At 51.6% G+C, this 23,625-nt stretch overlaps 3 protein-coding genes across 6 annotated transcripts; all 3 read right to left on the bottom strand.

The window, feature by feature from the left end:
• Positions 1–676: 676 nt before the first annotated feature.
• Positions 677–1,805, bottom strand: LOC127464261 (platelet-activating factor receptor-like). The gene has a single exon (XM_051774502.1). It carries the CDS (start codon positions 1,803–1,805, stop codon positions 798–800), a length of 1,008 nt encoding a protein of 335 aa, XP_051630462.1. The 3' UTR covers positions 677–797.
• Positions 1,806–3,686: 1,881 nt separating this feature from the next.
• On the bottom strand, positions 3,687–4,932 carry TMEM35B (transmembrane protein 35B). The gene is made up of 3 exons (XM_051774491.1): positions 4,805–4,932; positions 4,260–4,440; positions 3,687–4,168 (listed from the first exon to the last, which is right to left on the bottom strand). The coding sequence occupies exons 1-3, from the start codon at positions 4,910–4,912 to the stop codon at positions 4,038–4,040; spliced, it is 420 nt and encodes a 139-aa protein (XP_051630451.1). The 5' UTR covers positions 4,913–4,932; the 3' UTR covers positions 3,687–4,037.
• A 2,184-nt stretch (positions 4,933–7,116) lies between these two features.
• On the bottom strand, positions 7,117–22,277 carry SFPQ (splicing factor proline and glutamine rich). 4 transcript variants are annotated; one of them, XM_051774511.1, is made up of 12 exons: positions 21,371–22,276; positions 20,760–20,948; positions 20,364–20,665; positions 20,159–20,254; positions 18,656–18,852; positions 18,284–18,368; positions 17,879–17,996; positions 17,612–17,660; positions 17,410–17,531; positions 8,439–8,483; positions 8,072–8,146; positions 7,117–7,195 (listed from the first exon to the last, which is right to left on the bottom strand). In XM_051774511.1, exons 1-10 carry the CDS (start codon positions 21,992–21,994, stop codon positions 8,463–8,465), a joined length of 1,803 nt encoding a protein of 600 aa, XP_051630471.1. In that variant the 5' UTR covers positions 21,995–22,276; the 3' UTR covers positions 7,117–7,195; positions 8,072–8,146; positions 8,439–8,462. The 4 variants fall into 4 exon arrangements, with proteins under 4 accessions (XP_051630471.1, XP_051630470.1, XP_051630473.1 ...); XM_051774513.1 differs by lacking the exons at positions 7,117–7,195; positions 8,072–8,146; positions 8,439–8,483 and adding exons at positions 14,696–14,812; positions 15,291–15,406; XM_051774510.1 differs by lacking the exons at positions 7,117–7,195; positions 8,072–8,146; positions 8,439–8,483 and adding an exon at positions 13,485–14,812 and having other exon boundaries at positions 21,371–22,277.
• Positions 22,278–23,625: the final 1,348 nt, after the last annotated feature.

Genomic DNA, 23,625 nt, shown 5'->3' on the forward strand with positions numbered 1-23,625 from the left:
CCTCCGCCCCCGCAGCGCCGGGGCTCGCAGGGAGGGGGCGGCGGGCGCGGGGCTGGGGCCAAGATGCGCCCACCGGGGCCACCCACTCGCGGGCAGGGCAGGGGATGGGGCAGGGGGCGCGGGGCTCAGCCCCCGGTGCAAGAGCCGCCCTGGCACAGGGTCCTGCCGCAGGAGCGGGGCTCGGATGGGGGGCCAGGGGCTGCCCCGCGCCCAGCCCTCCCCGGGCCCCAGGAGCTGCTCGATGCGTGGAACGGGCACCCGCAGCAGAGAGACCAGGGAAGCCTTTGGCTTATTCGTTTTTAATCCTAGTCGAGAGCAGGAGGGACACGGGTGCGAGGCTCAGGAGCGCTGCAGGATGGGACCGGCTGCGGGACCCCAAACAGCCCTGCCCAGGAAGCTCCCGGACAGCCCAGCTCATGTCACAGGGCTCTTTGGTCATGCTTGTCCCTGCGGGATGGAGATCCCCGGGAAAGGACAGCAACCCCTGGGCATCCCTCCCAGTCCTGTCTCCTCACATCCCACCATGGCACAGCCCCCCTCGCTGGGCGAGCCCCTCTCCCAGAGCCAGTGCCCCCCCTCCCAGTGCCTGTGGCGCAGAGGCAGGATCCGTGCGTGAGCAGAAACTGTGGGCACGTGGAAATGTGCAGAGAACAGAGCGGGGTGGGAGGAGGAAGAGGGTGCCTGAAGTCAGAGCTCCCCCCACGCTGCTCCCCATCCCTGGCCCGGTCCCAGGGATCCCATCCCACCGGGACTGTGGCACCAGGGCAGCCGGGGGCAGGTCCCCGGTGCCCACCTCGCTACGAGGAGGTGAAGGAGGACACACGGGTGGCAGGCACAGGCCCGGGGGGGCCCGGCGGGGGCAGCGGGAGGCACCGGCCGATCTTGCGCAGGGTCCGGCCCAGGTCGGCGCGGAAGCGCCGGATGGAGAAGCAGTAGACGAGGGGGTCCAGGCAGCTGTTGAGGCTGAGCAGGGCCACGCTCAGCGCGTGCAGCATGTCCAGGGTGTCGGGGGGCCCGCAGGGCGGCGCGGGGGGCCGGCTGCCCACCCAGGGGGCCAGCGTCAGGTGGTAGGGGGCCACGCAGACCACGAAGACCAGCAGCATGCCCAGCACCATGGCGCGCGCCTGCTGCCGGTGGGAGCCCGGCGAGGCGGCGGCGGCGGGCGCCGAGAGCGCCCGGGCGATGGAGGCGTAGGTGCCCAGCACCACCAGGAAGGCGGCGCCGAAGAAGCCCACCATGGCGTAGGCGTAGGCGCGGTGCCGCCCGTGCTGCTCGAAGCAGGCGGTGGCCCCGGCGCGGGCGGGGAAGGTCTGGCGGGCGGCCAGGGTGGGCACGGCGCAGCCCAGCCCCAGCAGCCAGGCCAGGGCGCAGGCCAGCGCGGCGCCGCGGGGCCCCGTGAGCGGCAGCGCCCGCCGCGCCGCCCGCACCGCGCAGAACCGGTTGAAGCTGATGAGCGCCATGAAGGTGACGGCGCTGTAGGTCGCCAGGTAATAGGCGGCCCCCGCCAGGCGACAGGCGGCCTCCGACAGCAGCCAGTCCCCCCCGGACAGGTAGTAGTGGATCCAGAGGGGCAGCGTGAGGTTGAAGAGGATGTCGGCCAGCGTGAGGTTGATGAGGTAGATGCGGATGGCCTTCCTCACCTTGCCGCTCTGTAGGAAGACCAGCAAGGCCACCAGGTTGCCCGGCAGCCCCACACACAGCACCAGGCAGTAGACGACGGGTACCAGCACGAACAGCACCGGGTCACTGGGCAGGCACTCGCCGGCGTGTCCCGTCGGCAGCAGCCCTGGTGCCGAGCTGTTCATCCTGGGCTCCTGCAAAGGCAGGGAACAGTCAGTGGCACAGCCCTCGGGGACAGGGAAGGGGTGTTGACTCGCACAGGACACCTCTGTGGCTGGCACCTGCAGTACTGCTGGGCGCCAGAAGCAGAGCCCCCATTAGAATGCTGGAGGGGCTCAGACCTCACAGGAGATGAGGAGACCCCAGCTATGTCTCCCCACGCCACGAGGGAGCCCAGAGGTTGCCATCAGCCGCCCAGCCAGGGCTCCCCAGGGAGCGGCAGGCGCAGCTGCACCATGTCTGAGGGACAGAGCCGCGGCCAGAGGCACCCGGGGGTGCTGTGCTGGCTCCAGCCAGCAGCTGCGGGGCTTAACACCTCCCACACAGCACGTGCCTGTAGGGCCACCCACCCCAGCCCTCTCCCAGCACCCCAAACCCCCCCAGGAAGTCACCCACTGGCTCAGGGTGCACCAGAGTGGAGACCCAGGCACGGATAGGAGGTAGGAGCATGGGGCCAGCAGCCCCCCAGCCCTGCACGGGTAGGTTTGCCTCCAGTTCTAGCCATGGGAAACCACGTTGTGCCGCAGTGGCTGTATCCAGGGCTGCAGCTATTTCACCTCCCATCACCGCCTGCCCACACCTCGCCGACAGCACTGAGTCACCAGCCGGTGTTTTCCAGCATGGCAGGGCCGGATTCGGCACACGCAGCACCCAGCACCGGGCCGAGGCATGGAGGGTGTGAGCTGCTGAGCCTGGGGGGGGATTTGGGGCCTCAGTTGGACCCCTGAGGGCCCCTGGATCCCTCAGTTGTCCCCTTTTCCTTCTCCTTCCCCCACCGTTAGCACCGGGGATGCTCCATGTCACCCACCCCACGATGGTTACTCACCCCACCAGGTCGGGCTGGAGAGGCTGCGTCCCCTCCGGCTGCTCCTCACTGTCTGATCCAGCCGGGCTGGGGAAGTCTTTAAGCACTGGGGGAGGCAGGGGCTGCCTGACCTCCCCCCCACCATTCCAAGCCCCCCTGTGGAACAGCAGCTGGAGTGGGAGAGCACCTGTGTGTGTATGTAATGGGGGATTCCCTGCTGGAGCCACGCTAAGACCCCCCGCGCCGGCTGCCGGGGCTGGGGGCATGTGGGGGTGGCCAGGACTGCTGACCCCCTGTGTGCCCCCAGCCACAGCCAATACCATTTCCCAGGGCCCTGCTCCCACCCACGCCCGGATGAAAGCAGTGGAGGGTCAAGTTTCTGCACCCGGCAGCTGGGGGAAGAGGGGATGCCCTGAAGGGATCAAAGCAGGAATCTGCCTCCTCCCAGCTCTTGGTGCTTTTGTTGGCTTCAAAGCTGGATTTAGGGGGAGCAAGCTCTGTGAGCACCCAATTCACTGCTTTGTGTGGCCCTGAAATTTGTGGGTGTTCCTTTGGGACACCAAAGGTGGTTCAGGTCCTGCTGGGGGTGCAGGGGTGTTGTACCCCCTGTGCTCATCCCAGTCTCCCCCCACAGCCATCCCAGCCCATGTGCCAGGAGATGTGCTGGGTTCAGATGTGATCTTGGGGTTCATGCCCATCTGGGATGGCAGAGTCATCTTGTAGGAGCAAGATCCCCAAAACCATGTGGCTGCCCAGGCACACTGTCTGGGGGTTGTGGTGCTGCTGTCACACCCTGGATGTGCAGCAAGTGGCCTGGCACATTGCTGGGTGGCTCCAGGCAGCTGGGGGGGTCCCACCCCCACACAGGCTCTCCCCGCTGTCCCTCTGTCTCCACACCAGCTGCCACCAGCTCCCACATGTCCTCAGGCCTTCTCTGCAGGCACTGCTCCTGGGGACTGAGGCCTCCAGCCCCAGGAGGTCCCTTCAGCCACCGCAGCTCAGCACGGGGGGGGGAGGCAGAAATAAACAGGAAGGCAAAACATGAAAAACAAGAGGGTTTATTCCAAAATACGAAAGCCCCCAGGAGAGCAGAGCCAGCCCCTGCTCGGCGTGGCCAAACGCCGGGAAGAGCCAGACACCTTGTGCAAGTTTAGCAACGGAGCTGCCGGAGCGGCGGTGGTGCCACGGCAGTGTCACAGTGGTGCCACGGCCACCAGCCCACAGCACCAGCCCACAGCGTGGGGACAACCAGCACCAGGGTCCCTGGCAGAGGCAGGAGAGGACACACTGGGCCTCAGCAGCAAGTTACCTCGCAGGAAGCGATGCCATCCCTGAAAACATCACACAGGCATCGCTTCCTGCCGTCCGAGCCGTCCGTCCTTCCCGCCTCCGGTCACTCGAACTTGGGCCGGGGGGCAGCCGGGTACCCGCGGATGTTGAGCAGCAGGAGGAGGCCGAGGCAGAGGGTGGCCGGGGCACACATGGCCAGCGGCTCCCGCAGTGCCAGCAGTGTGTAGATGGCACCTGGGCGAGGAGCGGAGCGTGGGAATGGGGGTCCCCAGCCGAGGATCCCCCGAGACCCCGTGTGGGGTGGCGGGTGCCCGCTGGCTCTCACCGATCATGACGACACTGAGGACGAAGTTGCTGATCTCCTGCAGCAGTTGGGGCCCGAGTGCCAGCAGCAGCCCGGCCGTCGCCTCCACCCAGCCCACGGCCGCCAGGTACCCGCCCGGCTCCGGCACGAACCCCAACTCCTTCAGGGGAAACACCTTGGCAAAGCGCACGAACTCTGACGCCTGGGAAGGGTGGGAGGGGAGCGGGGCAGCCCTGAGCCTGGGGCTGGGGGCTACAGCCCCTCCAGGGGGTTTGCTTTGCTCTGCTCTGCCCTGCACCCCAAGGGGATGAACCTTGCACCCTAAACGAGTCAGCCCCGCACCACAAGTGACTCAGCCCTGCACCCTGAGGGGGCCAGTCCCACGCTCCACGGGGCTCAGCCCTGCACCCCAACCTGCTCATTCTCGCCCAAGGCTCAGCTCCACACCCCAATTTACTCACTCCCCCCAAGGGCTCGGTCCTGCACCCCAAGCGGCTCAACCCTCCACCCCAATCTGCTCATTCCCCCCGGGGCCGGCCCTGCGCCCCCCTCGCCCCCTCGCTCACCATGTGCCGGTGCAGGTCGGCCGAGAGCCGGTCCGAGAGCTTCAGGACGCCGGTCAGGAGGAAGAAGAGCCCGAGCAGGACGCGGAGGGCGGTGAAGGCCGCCGCCATGGCGGGACGGGCGGGCCCGGGGGCGGAGCGGGGCGGAGCGGCCCGGCCCCGGGGAAGGACCGGCCGCGGGGATGGATCGGCCGCGGGGAAGGACCGGCCCCGGGGATGGACCGGCCCCGGGGAAGGACCGGCCGCGGGGATGGACCGGCCGCGGGGATGGACCGGCCCCGGGGAAGGACCGGCTCCGGCTCCGGCTCCGGCCCCAGCCCCGCACAGACACGGCCCCCCCAGCCCCGGGGTGCTGCCGGGGAAGGAGGTGCTCAGATCTGCAGCTTCACCCCCCCCCCCCCAGCAGCACCATTTTCCCACCAAAACAGAACGGGGGAGGGACAAAAAAGATGGGAAAGAGAAGAAAAAAACCCCACCCGAAATCCTACAGCTGGGTGGGCTCCACGTGGTGATCCACGGCAGCACCCGCCGGCCAGGGATGCGAGGGGACAGGCAGGGCAGGGACAGTTGCTGCCCGTGGCTCTGGGGGTCACACAGGGCACGGACAGTGCTGCCCATGGCTCCGGGGCCAGGCAGCAGCCGGGTGAGGAGGCAGCAGCACAAGCGAGGCCGGTTTGGGGTGCCGGGGTGGCCCCCGCGCTCCCCGGTCCTGCGTCACCGCCTGCGCCAGCACCGAGCTCCCGGGAAAGGCAGCCCGGCCTTGGCGAGGGGCCCGGGGGAGCCGCGGGCACTGACGTGTGTGCAACTCAAGTGGAAATATTTCTTTAATGCCAGTAAGTCATGAGAGCGGGAAGCGTTTTCCAGGCCCCAGGAAGCAGCGAGGGGGGACGGGGAGCACGGCCGGGCTGGACCCGCAGCGACCCCGCTCAGCCAGCGCCGGGCAGGGGCTGCCACAGGCACCGCTTCGACAGCGAGCAGGGGCAGTGACTATTTTTACTCCTGGCAGCACACGATTCCCCAGCTCAGCTGGGAGAGCCGCGGCCAAGGAGCTGCGTGCCATGGTTTGGAGCTCTCCCTGCTCCAGCTGGCACGTGTGGAATGACAGACAGTGACAGGCCAGGGCAGGCTCCAGCCCGTGGTGGCTTGGAAAGCTCCTTGGGAGAAAAGGAATTTAAAAAAAAAAAAAAAAAATCAAGACCAAACCCTGAACAAAGGATTGCAGCAGCTCAGCAGACCCACAGGGCTGGGGCATCAGGGCATCTGTCACTGCTCCCAGGATATTGTTCAAGTGTACCTGCTCTCAGCCTCTGATTTTTTATTAATTACAGGAGCTACTTAATTACAGAAGCAGGTGATTGGCTTCACCAGCCAAAGGACAATAACCCAAGGGGTAGTAACAGCCACCACCAGCACCGGGGAAAAGCCATCCCCTGTCCCTCCCTACAGGACAGCCTGTGGTTTGCTCATAAAGGGAGTTGAGGTGAAGTTCGCACATGGAATGCTGGAACAGTCTCACACAGGAAGCAGCCAGTGCTGCAACAGTGGAAATGAGGACAAGTTACTGGAAAATAACAGAATTTGAAGGGAAAAAAGGCTGCACAAGCTGCAGTAGCTGTGGAAACAAAGACACCAAAGCCCAGCCCCTGCAGCACAGCTACTGAGGAACCACAAACCTCACCGAGGCCTTTTCAGGACCCAGACAATCCTAAAGTCACAGTGGAACACCTCAGTTTGCCCTTCCCCAGCACCTGTTTGCCTGAGAGAGAACAGCAGCAGCTCCTAAAGCACCCCCAGGCACCCAGACACCTCAAGTGTCTCACGTCACTGCCGCATGAAATTCAATTTATTTTGCTCTAAACTGGCAAAGCGTTCACGACTCCTCATGCCACTGCAGGAGGAGACCCAGCTACAATGAGCACAGCTTACCACTGGTGTATTTTAACACACTAACAGATTTAAACAAAAGATGGTATTTAATGAGTGACAGCATGAACCTCGTATGTGCACAGTACAGCTGTCAAAGCATCAGGTGAAGCAACACGAACCGGGGCAATTTGTGCTGCAAGAGCTAAACCCAGCACTTAACTCTTAACTTTGGCATCTCAGCCTTAATTACTAGAGTCATCACCAAGAAAGCTATTAAAAACCAATCAGGCACAGGTTAACATTTGGAATTCTATCACACAGAACTACACAAGACTCAAAATGGGGATAAGGAATGGGTGAAACATCCAGAAATTTGTTTCTCAGACCCAGCCATACCACACTGGACAGACTGCTTACTCACTGAATACACTGGAATAAAACAGAAGCCATTTATAAAAATAGTAAAATGTTTTATTTTTAAGATTTGTATCTTCCTGGCTCCTCTTCACTGCAATCAGACTTCTCCTTCTGCAAGTACAAAGCATATTATCAGAAAGACTGAAAACACCAGCAGAAATTACATGTCATGACACGGAATCAGCATCACAACAGGCCACGTGCTTGCCAAACATTATCTAGAATTTTCTCACATCAGATCTGAGATTAAAGGAAGAGAATTCACGTTTCTAAGATCTGAAACGGCTTTGTGTGTTTTCCTATGCCAGGGCCAAGAGCAGCAGTGACAAACCACACAGGATTCTACAGGAGTGCACCCACTGAATCCCACTGGCTTCACCTCTTACAGGTTCAGTTGTGCATCTGAGCTGTTACTTACCTGTGACTTCTGAGGGAAGGTACTCAGCATGTTGCTCCTCACACAGCATTTTAAATATCTAAAGTTCCCCCTTGTAGTTTAGTGGCAAATTAGAGGGAAAATGTCATAAATTCCAGCTCTGCAAGTCGGTTTATTTCCCTGAATTGCTATTTGCTTGTGCTCCTGTACATGCTGATTTATACTCCAGGTTATTTTTAAAGTTCAGTGTTAAAATATTTCAGCCAAGTAGCTTTTTACACAAGGTTTAGTTGGTTTAACATGTGAGAAGCAGCTGCTCTGTTCTCCTTTTTCCATGCTGACAATCACCCACCCCATTCTCTGTAGCCTGAGTGCAGGAATGGTCATTTCTTGTTTGAGCACCTGCAGCTCTCAAGAGGACAGAGTTTATTTGCTGCTGCAGGGCTGAAAGGCCTCAGACAATGGTGACATTTTGGCACTACAGAAGCAAGATTCCGAAACTTTATATAAAATTGAGATTAATCACGATTTTCAGGCAGGAACTACATAACCCACCACAGGGTGATGGGATATCAAACTCTCACAACAGTGTAAGGACAACAACTACTTACTTGTCCACCTGTTCCCTTGGTCCCTCCACACGCCACTGGGCACCGTGCTGGATGTGCTCATGCTCGACTCCTCGACTGCAAAAACATTCCCAAGTTATTATACCCACAGTGATTTTGAAATCTTTTGTACAAACCCACGTCTAGAGAGGTATTTTTAACTGCTGCTGTCAAGATATGAAACCCAGATGGAGTCAGGGTGCTCAAGCCCACGGCACGACAGCAGGCACTAAGTTCTACCCTACACATTTAATTTATTCACTCTTTCCAACTTCTCAGTAGTCCCCAATTCAAAGGTACTCAGTGACTGAACATCAAGTGTCCAGAAACCTTTATTATTTTATCCATGCAGAACAAAAGTGGTACTTACTTCCCATGGATGAGCACTCCGGTGTCACTCAGCTTTCATCTTCACCTAAAGGATAACAACTGAAGTTATTAGAGTCATACACAGCAAATCTGGACCATTTCAAAACTAACTTAAAAATAAGGGTTTAAGATACATGGACTGATTAGTTATGAGGGGTAATTTATCAGTTATTCCAAACCATTAAGTGGAAGAATAAGGGGCAGAAATAGGCTGGCCTTAACACTCATCAAGAGCTGAAGGAATATGCAGGTAGTTGCCTGAAGAACTGCACCTTGTGTGAGCACAAACCATAACCCCCCATCTGAGCACAGTGAGGTTTGATTGCAGCCAGAGGTATATTATCCCTTATGTGAAGGCATTAATTTTGTCAGCTACTTCAACTATTTGACCCTATTTGTGTCCTGCAGCAATGCCCTCTATTCCCCTTCATGAGGGAGTGCAGTGGCCCTGGACTGTAGGAGCCCTTGGGTTCAACAGTCCTACAAGTGCTTCAGAAGCCAAAGGCAGACACTAAGATTGGCACTGTCACTGCTTTTATCCTCAGCAAGGTTCTTCCCTTCTCAAGACCCCCCCTTTACTACAGCTGAGGGCAGCCTGCAATGGTGAGAGCTGGGGATGTGGTCCAAGGCTCTGTACAGCTCCAGCTGGGAAGCAGATCACACCTTGGGCACGGCGTGATCTGACCAGGCAGGGACAAGTTCAGGATTAGTGTCCAACCCACCACCTGGGTTTTCTCATGGCCCTCAGGAGCAGGAGAGTTATGCACATATTGTTTTCTCTGCCATAGCAACAAACCCCATGCATAAGGGATACTATATCTTTGTGCATCCTTTAAACACTGCAGATGCCCTACTGGCCACGCTCCTCCCAGCCCTCCCCAGTTAGCTCTTCAGTACTGGTGTTCAGAAGCAACATGTAGAGAGATGGGGTATTCACAGACCACTGCGGGATTGCACAGCCAAGTCCTAACGTGTCAATCATTACCTAGCAGCAATGACACAGCGGGGAGAAGGCCAATCCTCCCGTTTTTTCCTTTGCCAGGCAGCAGCTATTTAACAGCCCCACTAGCTGGTATGGAGAGAGAAAAAAATCTGAAGCTAATTAGCTGATTCCAAAGTTGCTAGTAGTGGAAGAAGCCAAGTGATTCCCCAGAGCACTATACTTGGATGAATCCTTCCCAACATGCTCAGCCTCACTGAACATAATGGAACAGAACACTGGCCTTCCTGATCATGTCACTGCAGCTGGCAATGATTAACAGAGACATGCAACCCCATTACTGCTCGAGTCCTAAACTACTCACAGGCCTCAGTGTTTAGCTATGGGGAGAACTGCAAGCAAATCAACACTTTGTATGCTTAATGTTACAGTAAAGCCCCATCCACGCTGTGCTGTGCTCTCCTGCCAGCACCAGGTCTGCTCGGAGGGCCTAGCAGTACAATGTATTCTGACACCACACTTCTGAGCTTCAGGTAAGCTTTTGAGAAAAAGTGTTTTTCACACACAGATAAAACCAAGATGAAACACAATGCAAGCACTTGAATGGCATTCCTTGTACCCACTTGTTACAGACTGACTTAGAGCAGACATGACTATTTAAAGTTTGCTACCACACCAAGTTTCATTACTGCAGCCAGAGCTGGTCTGAGCCCACGGTTCAGTCACAAATTGCTCGCTCCAAGAGTGTCAAAAACGTGCTAAGTTCAAGTACATAGAACGAGGCAGATGTGCCAGTAACCCCTCCATGACATTCCTGAAAGTCAAGTATCCAGAACTGGATAATAGAAAAACTGAAGTCAGATCTGAGCACTGGTTTAAGATCACTAATTCAGTTTTGCTACAGGACAGCACGCTGGCTGCCAGCAGGTTTTCTACTGGATCCCAGTTCCAAGTAAGGGTGAGCAATCACGGAGTGGATCCCAGTCACAGGTAAAGGTAAGCCATCACAGAAAGTTAGACTGACTTTGTGACAAGGTGTCACTGTGTGACCAGCTGGTGTTGGCTACACTCACTGGGGTGTAACCAAAGACCTGTTGTCATGATCTCAAGGTGCAGCTGCTACTTCAAGTGTCCAGTGGAACATGGAAAGGTGGCTACAGCAGAGGGCAAGGCTGTCCAGCAGATCCCTGTTCACCAGCAAGAGTCCTGCCTGGAAGGTAACACAGAAGGGTCCAAAAGTGACAATAATACCAGAAACAAGTATGCAAAGCAAAACTTTGCAGAACAAGTGGGAAAACACATTACAACACCTGTGAAATAAACTGAGTATCAGACAAGAGCCAGACTACATGAAGGAACAAGGGACCTTGAAATTCAGGTTCAAGAATAATGCAAAAGAGCTGGAGATCAGCATGTCTGGATGTCTGGCAAGGTAAGCATGTTAATCCTGGAACACTGCAGTCAGTAGTTGTAGTAATGAAGAGTTTAGAATTACATCCCCAAGACTGATGAAAAATGAAATTGAGCATTACACTACTGGGATGACTCTACCAGGCAGAAGTAACAGAATCTCATCGCTGTCAATTAAAGCACAGGAATGTATCAGGCTTGTCAATCAAAGGCTAAAATAAAGACAACTGCAAAGTCCAATATAAGCTTTATGAAACTATTCATGGGATATTAATTCAAGCACTCATTTATGTTCTCAAAAATATTCCAGATCAGTGTCAGAGCTGCCTGTACCAGGAGTTTGAGGTGACTCACACAGCGCACACGAGGCAAGAGCAGCGGTTATTAACACATTCCTACCGAGCCAAGACTCTACACAGGGAGGAGCTGCAGATGGGCCACTTGGTCACTACAGAAAGTTTAAACGAGTTCTTTTCTAGGCACTGAGAGCACCTAGTCGACTAGTCGAGTGAGTCCAAGATCACAGTCCCTCTTCCCCACAGTGCTCAGCTAAGAGTATCTTCGTTACATCGGAACTAAGAAAAATCCACCCAAGCCGAGTCGTATGCACAGAGGAATCGGGTCTGGAAATCCTCAGCTAAGAACCACAGTAAGTTGCTCGTTGCCTCTGAACGAGACAAAGCTTCAAAACCCAAAACCACACAGCTTTGATGCAAGCTCAACGTACAGGTATGGAGTGCTGCACTGTAATTCCACAGTCAGAAGTGTGATGTCAGAATACCCACAGTATAAGATTACATAGAAAGTCACCAAGTTATATTATATTGCTTGTTACCTACCTGGACGCAGTCGGCAATGAGAATCTCGGAGCAAGCAGGAATACTACATCCGGGTCCTAATGTCCATTGCCATTTGTGGTACTACGTTCCTCACAGTTATGAACTGCAGAAATGCTGGCTAAGTGCAGTTATGTAGCAGGCCACTAGTTTTTAAAGTGTAAATTGCAGTCTCAAAACTCCAGCAAGAACTTGCTGCCACAGTAAATGGTTGCCAAGGAGAAGCCAAGAATTTGTCTACCACAAAAATACCACAAAATCTCAAAAGCAGTTTCAGTTTCTCATCAGCTGTATAAATGATTCGTGTAATGTGTCTACACCAGAAAGTTAAGATTATTCTGTATTCATTTCTGAGAAAGTGCAAAGATATATGTATAACGATACCAGTTTCTACTTGCTGCAGTTTTTAGAGCTCTAAATGTCAAAATGGGCTCAATTTTGATAAAACAAACTAAATTGCAACAGCCAATGTCCTCCAAGTCCAGTACAAAAATGTGTTATGCGATCCAGACCATCCAAAAACAGGTCTGTCCAGCAAACCACTTTTCTGAATGGTTTTAAAGATTCCATTATATAAATCTGAGTTTATGAAAAAAGTCCAAAACCTCATAGGAACAGATCAAAGGAACATCACTTTCTCGCCTCCCACATTTAGTAACTTTACCAGATTTGAAAGTTGACATGTTTGCCAGCTTTTAAGACACCACTTTTAAAAGGTCTTTAAATGAAGTTGGCTAATTCATCATATGCCTGTTTAGTACATGCAACTCAAAGCAGAACTTGTTTTAGAAATTCTGCTTATGCAGCTACAACAAAGCCAGATTTAACCAAACTTTCAGATGTTTTGAAAACCGCCAAATCTTTCAAAATATTTACTAATCATGGTTTTGCAACTCAGCTATTTTAATACCTAACAACGGTAGCTTACGTACAAAACAGGGGTACCCAAAGACAAGCTCTGTAAGGTACAAGGACAGCAGCATCCTTCACTCTTCCAAGTTACAGAACTACAAAAGAACATACTTTAGGATATGCACCAGCATCTCTTTTAATAAAGAATGACATGTAATCTGAAAAATAAACTGAAAAAATTAATTTAATGTTCACGTTCAGAATTCCCCACCTCGGACACCTTCAGCTTCTGTGGGTGTCCCACGAACACCCTCCAGCAAACACATTGTTTCAAACTGCTTCAATAGCTCAAATTGCATCCAAACTGCTCCTCTGTGAACTATCCAATACAAGGACTCCCAAGTAATTGGTCTGCAGTTTAGGAACTGGCAATTTGGAATTTCCTGAAGAGCAATTCATTGTTGTAGCATGTTATCAACCCCCAAACTTTTCTGGGTAACTAAGAAGTGTTCACCAAACAAGCTCAGTCAGTCTTTAGTGAGCTTCATGTTCCCAGTCAGCGTTACCTGTATCAGTATTTCCCAACTTGCTACTTGTCATTTAAGGGGTAACAGTACTTCAAGAGGGATCAGCCATCTTCACTCTAAAATACTGCAATCTGACACTAAAGTTTTAACCACAGAGAAAATTTAGCGTAGAATTTAGAATTAGCCAATGCTTAGCACAAGGAATGGAAAGATATTGGCAAGATTAAAGCTACTCACAGAACACTGGTGGCTGGGGATCGTGTGAAGGTACAGCCAAGCTAAGTTTACAGACTCTGTGCCAAGCAGGTTGATGTGTCCTGCATTAACACTCAGGTAATTTGACACTGGGAAGTCATGTTCCCAGCTCACCTGGTACAGTGTAATAATAAGCAAAGCAACTACCTTACCAATGAGTCCAGAATGCTCTGAAATTCTTCTGGGGCTTAATACAATGAACAGCGAGCTAACGAATTCATCAGATCTTCTACAAAGAGAACCTTAAAGGGAGTTTATTTGCACTGTGTAGTATTAACTCTTGAACTCCAGATTCAGATACTACTTTTGAAGCATTATCTCCAAACATCAATAATAAAAGAGTGATAACCATCATGCAAGCAAGCTGATTGCTGTGTTTTACATACAGGATTTTAGGATTTGCCCACCAGCTACACGATTTAGGAATAGTTCCTGCAGTCCCCATAATACAAATGATTGTACTCTGAACTAGGCAAATTAGTCCACTGTTAGCATGAGGACATAAGCAAGTTAACCTTAATCACTCGAGTAACACTTCTGGTCTTTTTGCCAAGCAATTTCAGGCAGGTTTACAACACTGAGCAAAGGCCAGATCCTGTGATCTCAAGACAGCTTAAGAGCATATAAATATCACATTAACAATCCTTTAGTTAGGAAGTCAGCCAATGCAAGGCATTCTATGAATTTATTTTAAAATAACCATTGCTAGTCTTCTGCTTTAAGTTTTTAAAAGATTCCAAGCAGTGACTACCAGGGTGGCAAGTGCTACCATCCCACCACCCGTCAGCCGTAGCTAAAATATGGAATTTGTTACTATGCTGCTTGCAGTGGAGCTTTAAATATTGTATCTTACAGCACTTGCAAGGTTTCCATTTGCTTCCTTATTTGCAGCACAACGACTGCTCAAAAAAATCTGCATCTACTGCAAAGTTCGGCTACAATTTAACCCAATCTTTAGCTAGAGAGGCATTGTGGGAAGAGATCTCACTCTTCGCTGCAGTTCCACACCCTGGTCTAGTCCAACCTCGACTCAAGGCTCTCGGGTTACTGCAGCACGTGTGGGATTCAGCCTCAATTGTTTAACCACGACTGGCAAGAAGAGTTACTACATTTAGTTTTCTATTTATTTGAAGCACAGTAAAAAAAAGGTTGGTACACTTTGGGAATTCAGTGGCACAAGGTACACTGCCATCAAGTTAGGGACGTTATACATCAAAAAAACAGCTAAATTTGATTTTGAAACACTGCATTACATAATTAAATTGTACTCGCCCAAACAGACCACTTACAAATATTAGGTCAGTAAGTTTCTAACATCCATAAAAACGTAGCTTTCTTACTAAAATGCAAGAATTAAGAAGTTGGTGTCTAAACAAGACAGACAAAAAACAAACTGGAATGAAACTACAGGTCACATCTAAAATCGGGGCTTTTTGTTTGGGGCTTCATATTCTTCTCTCCCTCTACCATATCCTGCTGGTGTTCCAGGCCCCATTCCTCTGGGACCCTGGCCACCCACGGGCCCCGCACCTCCCTGCCCAAAGCGTTCAGGACGCTATTGGAACAGAATTAACAGTTCATTATAGGTAGTTGATGTCCATGTGTGTTAAGTATATATTTTTAGAAGGTTCCGTAGTCAAGGTTCGTCGATACAATCACCATTGAGTCGATCCACAGGTACCGGGAACATAGAAAGGAAAAAAGGGTAATTTAAAAATTAGTTTATTGTAATACATGCCTTGAGGTATGTTCCCACTTGATGCATTCTCATACATCTGTTACAAAGAACAGATCCTCCCTGCAGTGCTAGAAATGTAAGCATTAGTGCAGATGTGAATTAACAACTTTTCCAAATGAGCTCTAGCAAAATTTTTCAACCAAGTTAATGCAAATAGCTTGCAAACTTCTCACCTTTAGTGCAGTAAAAGCTCAGATTACATCACTGTTTCCAAATAAGCCTAATCAGAGAAGGCAGCTCCGGTTGGCTGAAGCAGGAGCTGACATTCATCAAATGTAACAGAATGCCTACTCACCAGGACTGGCATGTGCTGTCTAGAGACCATGAGCTTTTCAAGATGGGGTTAAGACTACGGTCTGCTGACTAAACTGCAGAGGCTTTAGGCAGTACCAGAACTCATTGTGAGCACTACTGCATTGCAAGAAGGGAAAAAAAAAAAAAAAGTGAAAAAAGCTACTGACCAGTGCTTTTCCTAAACCACCACAACTGCTCGAGCAGAGACTGGCACTTGTTCAAACCCCACATACTCCAGAGCTGCTGCTGCATCAGATGCAAAAAGTGTTCCAAGCGCTCAGTGTGTCCAGTTAGAGCTATGCACAGAGGGGTGTGCATCCAGGCAGTACCTCCCTTCCCACCCCACCTTCACCACAAGCTCTTGGGAAAGTCACAACTTCACAGCACTGAAAGGTTTCACACCAAGGTGTAACAGCTGAGTTACTCTGCAATAAAGCAGACACTTCAGGTATATTTTTACTAGTACCTCTAGTTGCATGTACTTTGTTCAGTTACTGTATTAGTAGGTGGGATCAGCATTCAACCTACAGAACTTACACATTATGAGGTCAAAGAGAGCTTTAAACTTTCATTTCAACCAGGTTTCCCACTACTGAGTCACAGAACAATGGTAGGTGGTTTGTTACAAAAAGTATCTGCAACTGACAATCCACATTTCGAATTCCTGACTTCTGAAAGTCAGTGTCAATCCTTCCAAGAAAGGAATTTCAAACATTATTTAGGTTATTTCTGCCTAATTCAGGGCAGCTTCAAGCTCATCTCCAATTCTGTTTAAAGGTATCAGCACAGGAACTGTGACAGCACTGTGTGGCAGAGATCCCCAGCCTAAGAAACTCCAGGCAGTTAATCCACCTCACTGTCACCCCTTTTGACCAGATCACGTTTCAGGTATTACACAAGTTCAACATGCACCTGTACCATGGTTTTGAGGAGAAAAATGTACACAGCATCCACCACACACTGCCTGACTGCTCACAGGAAGCTTAGGAACTGCTTAAATATCAGTAGATTATCGAGATACCTTAAGGCCAACGGCACTGTCTACTGAATCAATGATGCTCTGAGAAGTTACAATTCCAAAGATATGGTTCCCCAAAAAAGTAAAATGGAAGCTACTGTGGTAGCTCAGCATGTTAAGCCCAAGGCCTAAACCCACCCAAAAATCATTTAGTTCAGCTTGTGCTGCAGGTGTCACCCCTTCAGGAGGGTGAGAGCACACTGGTATTGCCACCTAAGCCAACAGATTCCCATCCTGCCCATTAAGCATTTCTTTAATCTACATCCATGGTGCTTCAGGGTGGGAACACCAAGCAGCCTCCAAGCCCAGGCACACATGTAGTGTGCTAAAAATAGTACAGTTTGGAAACATACCTCAGAACAGGGGATATGATGTAGCTTTAACAGGCTCTATCTTTGTGTCATACCCAACATGGGAGAACACAGCGGGCTATCATTCCTTTGGGACACAGGAACCACAAATGGCTACAGTCCAGGATGGCTGGAACATGCCTGAAGCTAAAACCCAGCATTTCTGCTCTTCTACAGCAACATCAGCACAGACTAAGGGATATGCTGTTTACCACTGATCACTTAAGTCAATCTGCTGCTGAAAGAGACCTGAGAGCAGATTCTGGACTCAACAGCATACCCAGACCAACATGCATCCAGCCTACCTAGGCTTGGAAGGGCCAAAGAAACAGTGTTACACGTTGGGAAGGAGAACAAAAATCTCTCTTGTCCGTCAATACAGAACATCAAATTACTGAAAAGCTACTGCATTATGTACTTTAACGAAATTTGTCAGATTCTCTAGAGTTTACAAAAAAATCCTTCCAAGCCTAACAGTGACGCAGAATTTCCAAAGTCCAATGAAGTCTGAGTTAATTGCAAATATGCTTAACAGCACATTTGAATTCACTTCCAATCAACTTCCAAGTGTGTAAGCTACCATAAAGGTTAACAACTACTCTAGTGCTACACACTGCCACAGTCTGTGTTAAACATCTGACCAGAGTCAGCAGTTAACAGTGACATTTCCACATCCATCCGAACACTGGAGAGAACTCATTCCCAACCACAATTCCCTTGTGCTAAGCTAAAGCCACCAGAGGATACGTTACCATGTCACTTCCCATCATAGAACCACTCATGGCTGCTTGGCCAACTCCTGGATTAGCTTCATAACCTATGCCGCCACCACCTCCCAGAGGTGGGAATTTCTGGGCTGCTGAAGCATAAGGATCTAAGAAAGAGAAATATATAATCATATTCTGACAATTTCTAGGTTAACCACATGAACTAATTACTGAAGAGATTCTTTACCTCCCATGTTCATTGTGGCAGCACCACCCATTCTCATGTCTCGCTCCCTCTGCGTAGAAGAAACAACTTTTAGCACGGCTAATAAAGCACCAAAATCCAGACTTTTCAGGAGATAAAGCACATGTACAGCCAACTACTGCCACTGCCCCTACACAAACACGGTGCAGTAGCAAACCCAAAGGAAGCAAAACACAGCAACCTTGAAAATACATCAGCAGAATTCCTCAGCATGGTAAGACACCCAAAACCCGCCACGATTTCACTTACTGGATCCATGTAACCCATTCTACTATAATTCTCTTCCCTCTGCCTTCTCATCTGCTCTTCCATCTCCCGCTGACGGATCATCATCTCCTCTTCTCGCCGGCGACGCTCCTCCTCCTGCCTGCTCACCCCAAAGCACACTGTTAAACCCCAGCAGTGGAACAACACCCTAACATTTCCCAGCATTATTTGTATCAGCAATTTCAAAGGCACTGAACGATTACACTGAAGCACAAAACCAAACTCTCTAATGCCCAAATGTCTGAGGAGACACTTACACTGCAGTTCAATTCACACTGAAGCAGCGAGGGCGCTCTTGGAAAACAGAAACTGTCATACGTAAGTAATGGAAAAAAACCCCAAACCAACCCATAAATGTAACTGAAATCCCATGAAAGCCGAACCAACCTCAGCTGAATTTCCTTGCGCTTCTGCATTTCCTGATTGTGGAGTTCCTCCATCCGCCTCAGCTCCTCCTGGCGCCTCATGAGGTCTGCGGGAATGAAGCCTGTGAGCAGCTTTTTCACAACATCACGCCAGACTCTAATCAGATTTGAATCAGATCCACCTCAGCTGCACTGTGGCAGACAGGTACCTTCCAATGTCACTCTTCTTAACAATACCCCACTGAAATAAAAAAACCTACCAGTTGCTCTTTTTTTTAACTCTGAAATTCTCAAGTTCACAGTAGGAAGCATAAATTTACTCACTAACCCATTAAACAGACATGCATCTAAACCCAGCATTTAAAGCAAAAATACAGAATTCAGAACCAATTACCTTGACGCAGGAGGTTTGCCTGGTGCTCGTGATAAGCATCTTCCATCTCACTTTCAAGTTTGTCCTTGGCATCTTTCATGTTTTTTGCCACTTGCTCTCTCTGCTGTTTTTCCATTTCATCTAAAGATTTCCATCTCTGGGAATATTCAAATTCAAAACTGCCAGGCTGAGCAAAACGGGGAGGAGTCTCTCTTTCCCTGCAGAAAGGAAAATGCTCGGAGTGGGCAAACCTGGAAACTCAAGGTCAATACAAGATCACGAGCAGAATAACTGAATTATCAGGGAACATCAAGGGAGCCCTGAAAATACCTGACAATTATGGGACAGAGAACTCGCTGTGATGGGAGTGCAGCACTTTACACGCTTAAACAGCAGCATTTCCCACGAATTATTATCACAGCAGATACAGAGAATCCTGCACTATCACATCCAGGCAAATCTTTAGAGTGCTACCACTTGTTTATCTCTTTCTTAACTGTCTTTACACTCTCCACTGCTGGCAATTCCAGGTGCAAAATCCTCAAACAAGACAGGCCTTTGCCCCAACAGGCACAGCCACTCAGAGCAGCAGCACACAGAGAAGTGGATTTTTCCAGTGCCAAAGCACTGTGTGTCAAAGGCAAATAACAGCCTTCACTTTCACTTAAATAGTTCTCAAAATCCCTGAGGGCCAACAGTTTATTCTGTCATATAAAGAAACTGGAGTCTAACATTCAGTAATTAATGACACAAAATCATGAAAGTTCAAAGCTTCCCATACATTAACAATATATAAGTACTTCAACATTTTAGGAACGTTGCATTAATCCACATTCTTTTCAAAGCTGCCTCTAAACCACTTACAGTTTTTGATCAAAGCAAGAATTTTCACAACTTTCTCTGCCAAACAAGACTGACTGGATCTCCCTCCCTGCTCTCCCTTCTGTGATCTGGGAAAATACAACAATTCTACAACAAACAGGTTTAATATACAGATTCTAACCTAAAACTGCTACTTTGGAAAAGACTCCTCTAGACTCTTTAACATTCCTTTATGGCAATGGTCAGCACATAAGGTAAATCCACAGGCAGCAAGTTTCTATTAATCATGGAATGAGTTAAAATTTTACTTCATTTCTCGTTTCAAAGCATGAAAACCAATTTCCAAGTTCCCCATGGGATCATCAACACAAGACATGCCTTGAGGGAGATGACGGTTCTCAACAATAGGATAAAACAGTTCAAGTCTGGTTTTCAAGAGTTTCTCCACACACCAAAACCATCTGTTACTGGGCTTCTATTTCTTCATGACACAATGTAGAAAACTGCTTGTGTAACGAGCATACTAAACGAATCAGTATGTTACTTTATACAAAAATACGAACAAAAAAAAAAAGAGAACTGGCAATACATCTCAAAATTCAAAGCCTGTTTCTCAAAAATTACTCCATCCCCCTCAGAGCCTGGGACAATACTACATAAAACATCACCTATATCCTGTTTATAACAAAAGACAGTGCCTACTTTTGATACATCGGATTCTTCTGAGCAAGCTTTTCTGGAAGACCATCTTCATCATCCAATTGTTCCAATGGTTCCACAATAACTGGCCTGGGAGTGCTGAACAGAAAACACTCATTTTACTTCTCTGTAAGAACTTCCACTCTGAAAAACTAGAAGCCTACAATCTCTACTCAACTTAAAACGATAATCCTGGGGAAGTACTTACGTTGTCAACAAAAACACCCCCTCAGTACACCGTTCAAAGGCTTTCCTGGCAGCTGGCTTTGATGCGAACTCAACAATGCCTTTTCCTGTTGATCTACCTCGATCATCTACAATCACAACAGCTCTTTCCACCGGACCGAACTGGGAAAAAGCTTCCTCCAGCAACTCGTTGGACACGTAGGGCGAGAGGTTCCGCACCGACAGGGCAGCGGCGTGTGTGGCAAAGCGAACGCGGAGCTGCCGGCCCCGCATCGGGGTATCGTCCAACTCCGCCTTCGCGATCTCTGCAAGAGCCCGAGATTCCTGGGGGAAGTTTAAAACCCGCGTTTAGAGGACTAGGTTCTACATCACTAATTCGCGAGAATTAAACGGACGGACACACAGCATGAGCGCCTACCAATTTAATGAATCCAAAGCCTTTTCCCTTGTTGATAAAAACCTCTCCTGGCTCCCCATATTTGGCGAATAGTCTTTTAAAGTCTTCGTCTGTGATATCAGCGGGCAAATTCCCAACAAACAACCTGCAGCGCTGTGTGTAAGTCTTCTCCCCAGGCCGCCTCAGGAGGGAGAGGTTCGCTTTAAACCCCTACAAAGAAGCAGAGCGTTCGAGCCATCACTACGCGCTGCACCATCTATCTGCGGGGAGCGCCGGGGACCCCGGAGAACCGCGAGGGGACACGAACCACAGCCCTGGGACCGCCCCGGAGAACCGTGAGGGAACACAAACCACAGCCCTGGGACCGCCCGGGAGAACTGCGAGCGGACACAAACCATAGCCCTGGGACCGCCCGGGAGAACTGCGAGCGGACACAAACCACAGCTCCGGGACCTCCCGGGCACCCAGGGGACACAAACCACAGCGCCGGGACACAAACTAAAGCCCCGGGCCCGTCCGGGACCCGCCACCGCCCCCCGCCTGCTCCTCCCCTCAAGATGGCGGCGCGGGGGCGCGGAGCCGCCGCCATCTTGTGCCTGAGGGAGGCGCGTGGGGGGGGGGCCGCGACTCACCTCGTCCGAGAGCTTCTCGCTCCTCTCCGCCGAGCCCTGCTGCGCCCCGAGGCTCTGCTGGCCCTGGTGCTGCTGCCCGCGGCCCCGTGGCTCCCCGCCAGGCCCGCCGCGGTGCCCTGGTCCGCCCTTGTGAGGCCCCTGCTGCGGGCCGCCCGGCCCCTTGGGGCCGCCGCCAGGAGACTGTCCTTGCCCTTTCTTAGGGCCGCCGGCCGGCGTGGGGCTCGGGCTGGGCTTGGACTGCGGCTGCGGGCCGGAGGGAGTCGAGGAGGGCGCCGACACCGGCGGCTGCTGCTGTTGCTGCTGCCCTGCGGGCAGCGCGGAGGATGGAGGCGCTCCTGCCTGGCTGCCAGTGGGTCCTGCCGTGGTGGAGGCGGCTGAAGAGGACGAAGAAGGCGGAGCAGAGGTGGACGTGGGCGGCTTCGGCGGTTCGGGCTTCGGGCCACCGCCCGGCGGGCCGCCCGGGCCCTGCGGGCCGCCCGCCATGGGGCCGCGGTTCTGCCCCATGCCCATGCCGGGCGGCGGCGAGCGGAAATCGTGGTTGGGGCCGCCGCGGCCGCCGCCACCGCCGCGCCGGTGGAAGCCGCCGCCGCCGCCGCCACGGCTACGGAAGCGATCCCGCGACATGATGGAGCGGAGGGAGGAGGAGAAGAGCAGAGAGCGCGCTCCGGCCGCTGCCGCTCAACACCCGCTACGCAAAATGGCGGCGGGCTGAACGGCCTCGCCGCCGCCTTTGTCCGCCCCTAATATAGTGTCCCCGCCCCCGGAAACCTCCCCCTGGTCCCCAGCAGCCAACCGCCGGCCCCGGCGGCGATGACCGACAGGCGGATTCGGTAATAGCGTGTCGCTGCTCCACTAACTCTCTGATCTCATTGGTAACGAACCTGCCCTGTGCCCATTGGCGCGTTTGACCACCGACGTTGGCACGGGACGGGCCGTTAACTTCCCGCGCGCTGATTGGGTGGTTTGAGCAGAGAGAGGCGGAGTCACGGTGGAAAGCGCGGGCTGTGATTGGCTGGCTCGGCTATCAGTTAGGCGGGGCCCGCGGCCCGGCACCGCCCCCCGGGCCCTCAGGGCTCTTTCAGCCACGGCTGAAAAAAGGCTGGAAAAGCGTCAAAAAAACGCGTTTTCAGTTATAGTTCGCTGCTTCGGCGCGGCCAGAGCCTTCGCTCCGCTTTGAGAGCCAATTTGAGATAAAAAATATCCGATTTATGCATTCAAGGGTGGTAATGAAACCCCAGCACAAATGAAGAGGGCTACACTCACACTGTTTTGTGTGAAAAGGCGGGCAAGGGAGCACCAAAATTGAACCAAAATTGAGCTGTGAAAAGCAATCCACGGCTTCCAGACACCCTGGGAATGCAGGGCATGTCTTGGTGCTGATAAAAAGTGAGTGCCAATTCCCTCAAAACCTACACGGCGCACTCTCAGTTGAAAAAATAAAGCAGCTGTACAATTCCATAGTCGTTACGGTCTAAATATTCCATGCTCTAACACAGAAAACCGGCCAAAGTCCATTCCATCTCTTTAGTGTCCCTGGTTTCAGTGGTGCCATGCTGGATACACAAGAAGACCCCAACATGATGTTTTTATGGCGTTTTCACTCCATCAAACTCTTGACCTCTGAGGGATGTTTCACATTCACTTTCGGGTGTGGAGAACCAAAACCAAACCCCACGTGTGAAACCCAGACCAAAGTCATACATTATTTGCCACAGACACCATAACTGGTGCAATGCTGTGATATAACATTATTGGTCTCATAAAAGTCAAAGGCTGGCTTTGTTCTTCGTAGGATCGTGGAACCATGGAATGGTTTGGGATGGAAGGGAACACTTCCAGGGATGCGGCAGCCAACCTGTGCCAGGGGCATACCACCCTCACAGGGAAGGATTTCTTCCCAGTATCCATCTAACTCTGGCAATTTGAAGCCATTCCCCCTTGTCCTGTTGCTCCAGGCCCTTGGAAATAGTCTCTCTCCGTCTCTCCTGTAGCCCTCTCAGGTCCTGGAAGGCCACAATCAGTTCACCCCGAAGTTTCTCTTCTCCAGGCTGAGCAATCCCAATTCTCTCAGCCTTTCCTCACAGGACAGGAAGAAAATTAATTTCCCCCGGCTTTACAGTGTTTAAATAAAAGTGAGCCATAGATCGATTCCGTCCCCGAATCGGTGTTGTACTGGCTGCAGGACTTTGGCCACTTCCAAGTGCTGCAGAATGGAAGCCCCAAGCCATCGTAAAATGGATTCTCGGCCATGTGGA

The sequence above is a fragment of the Manacus candei genome, unplaced genomic scaffold, assembly GCF_025592945.1.
Source record: "Manacus candei isolate 608988 ecotype Guabito, Panama unplaced genomic scaffold, ASM2559294v1 h1tg000204l, whole genome shotgun sequence".
Classification (NCBI taxonomy): domain Eukaryota; kingdom Metazoa; phylum Chordata; class Aves; order Passeriformes; family Pipridae; genus Manacus; species Manacus candei.

Coding starts and splice junctions, on each gene's coding strand:
- SFPQ (XM_051774510.1), bottom strand. CDS start 21,994: ATGTCGCGGGATCGCTTCCGTAGCCGTGGCGGCGGCGGCGGCGGCTTC. Junction 18,853..20,158: donor AAGAATCCGATGTATCAAAA/GTAGGCACTGTC, acceptor TCCTTTCTGCAG/GGAAAGAGAGACTCCTCCCC. Junction 14,813..17,409: donor CTATGATGGGAAGTGACATG/GTAACGTATCCT, acceptor CTGTTCCAATAG/CGTCCTGAACGCTTTGGGCA.
- TMEM35B (XM_051774491.1), bottom strand. CDS start 4,912: ATGGCGGCGGCCTTCACCGCCCTCCGCGTCCTGCTCGGGCTCTTCTTC. Junction 4,441..4,804: donor CCGACCTGCACCGGCACATG/GTGAGCGAGGGG, acceptor CACCCTTCCCAG/GCGTCAGAGTTCGTGCGCTT. Junction 4,169..4,259: donor CCTCAGTGTCGTCATGATCG/GTGAGAGCCAGC, acceptor CTCCTCGCCCAG/GTGCCATCTACACACTGCTG.
- LOC127464261 (XM_051774502.1), bottom strand. CDS start 1,805: ATGAACAGCTCGGCACCAGGGCTGCTGCCGACGGGACACGCCGGCGAG.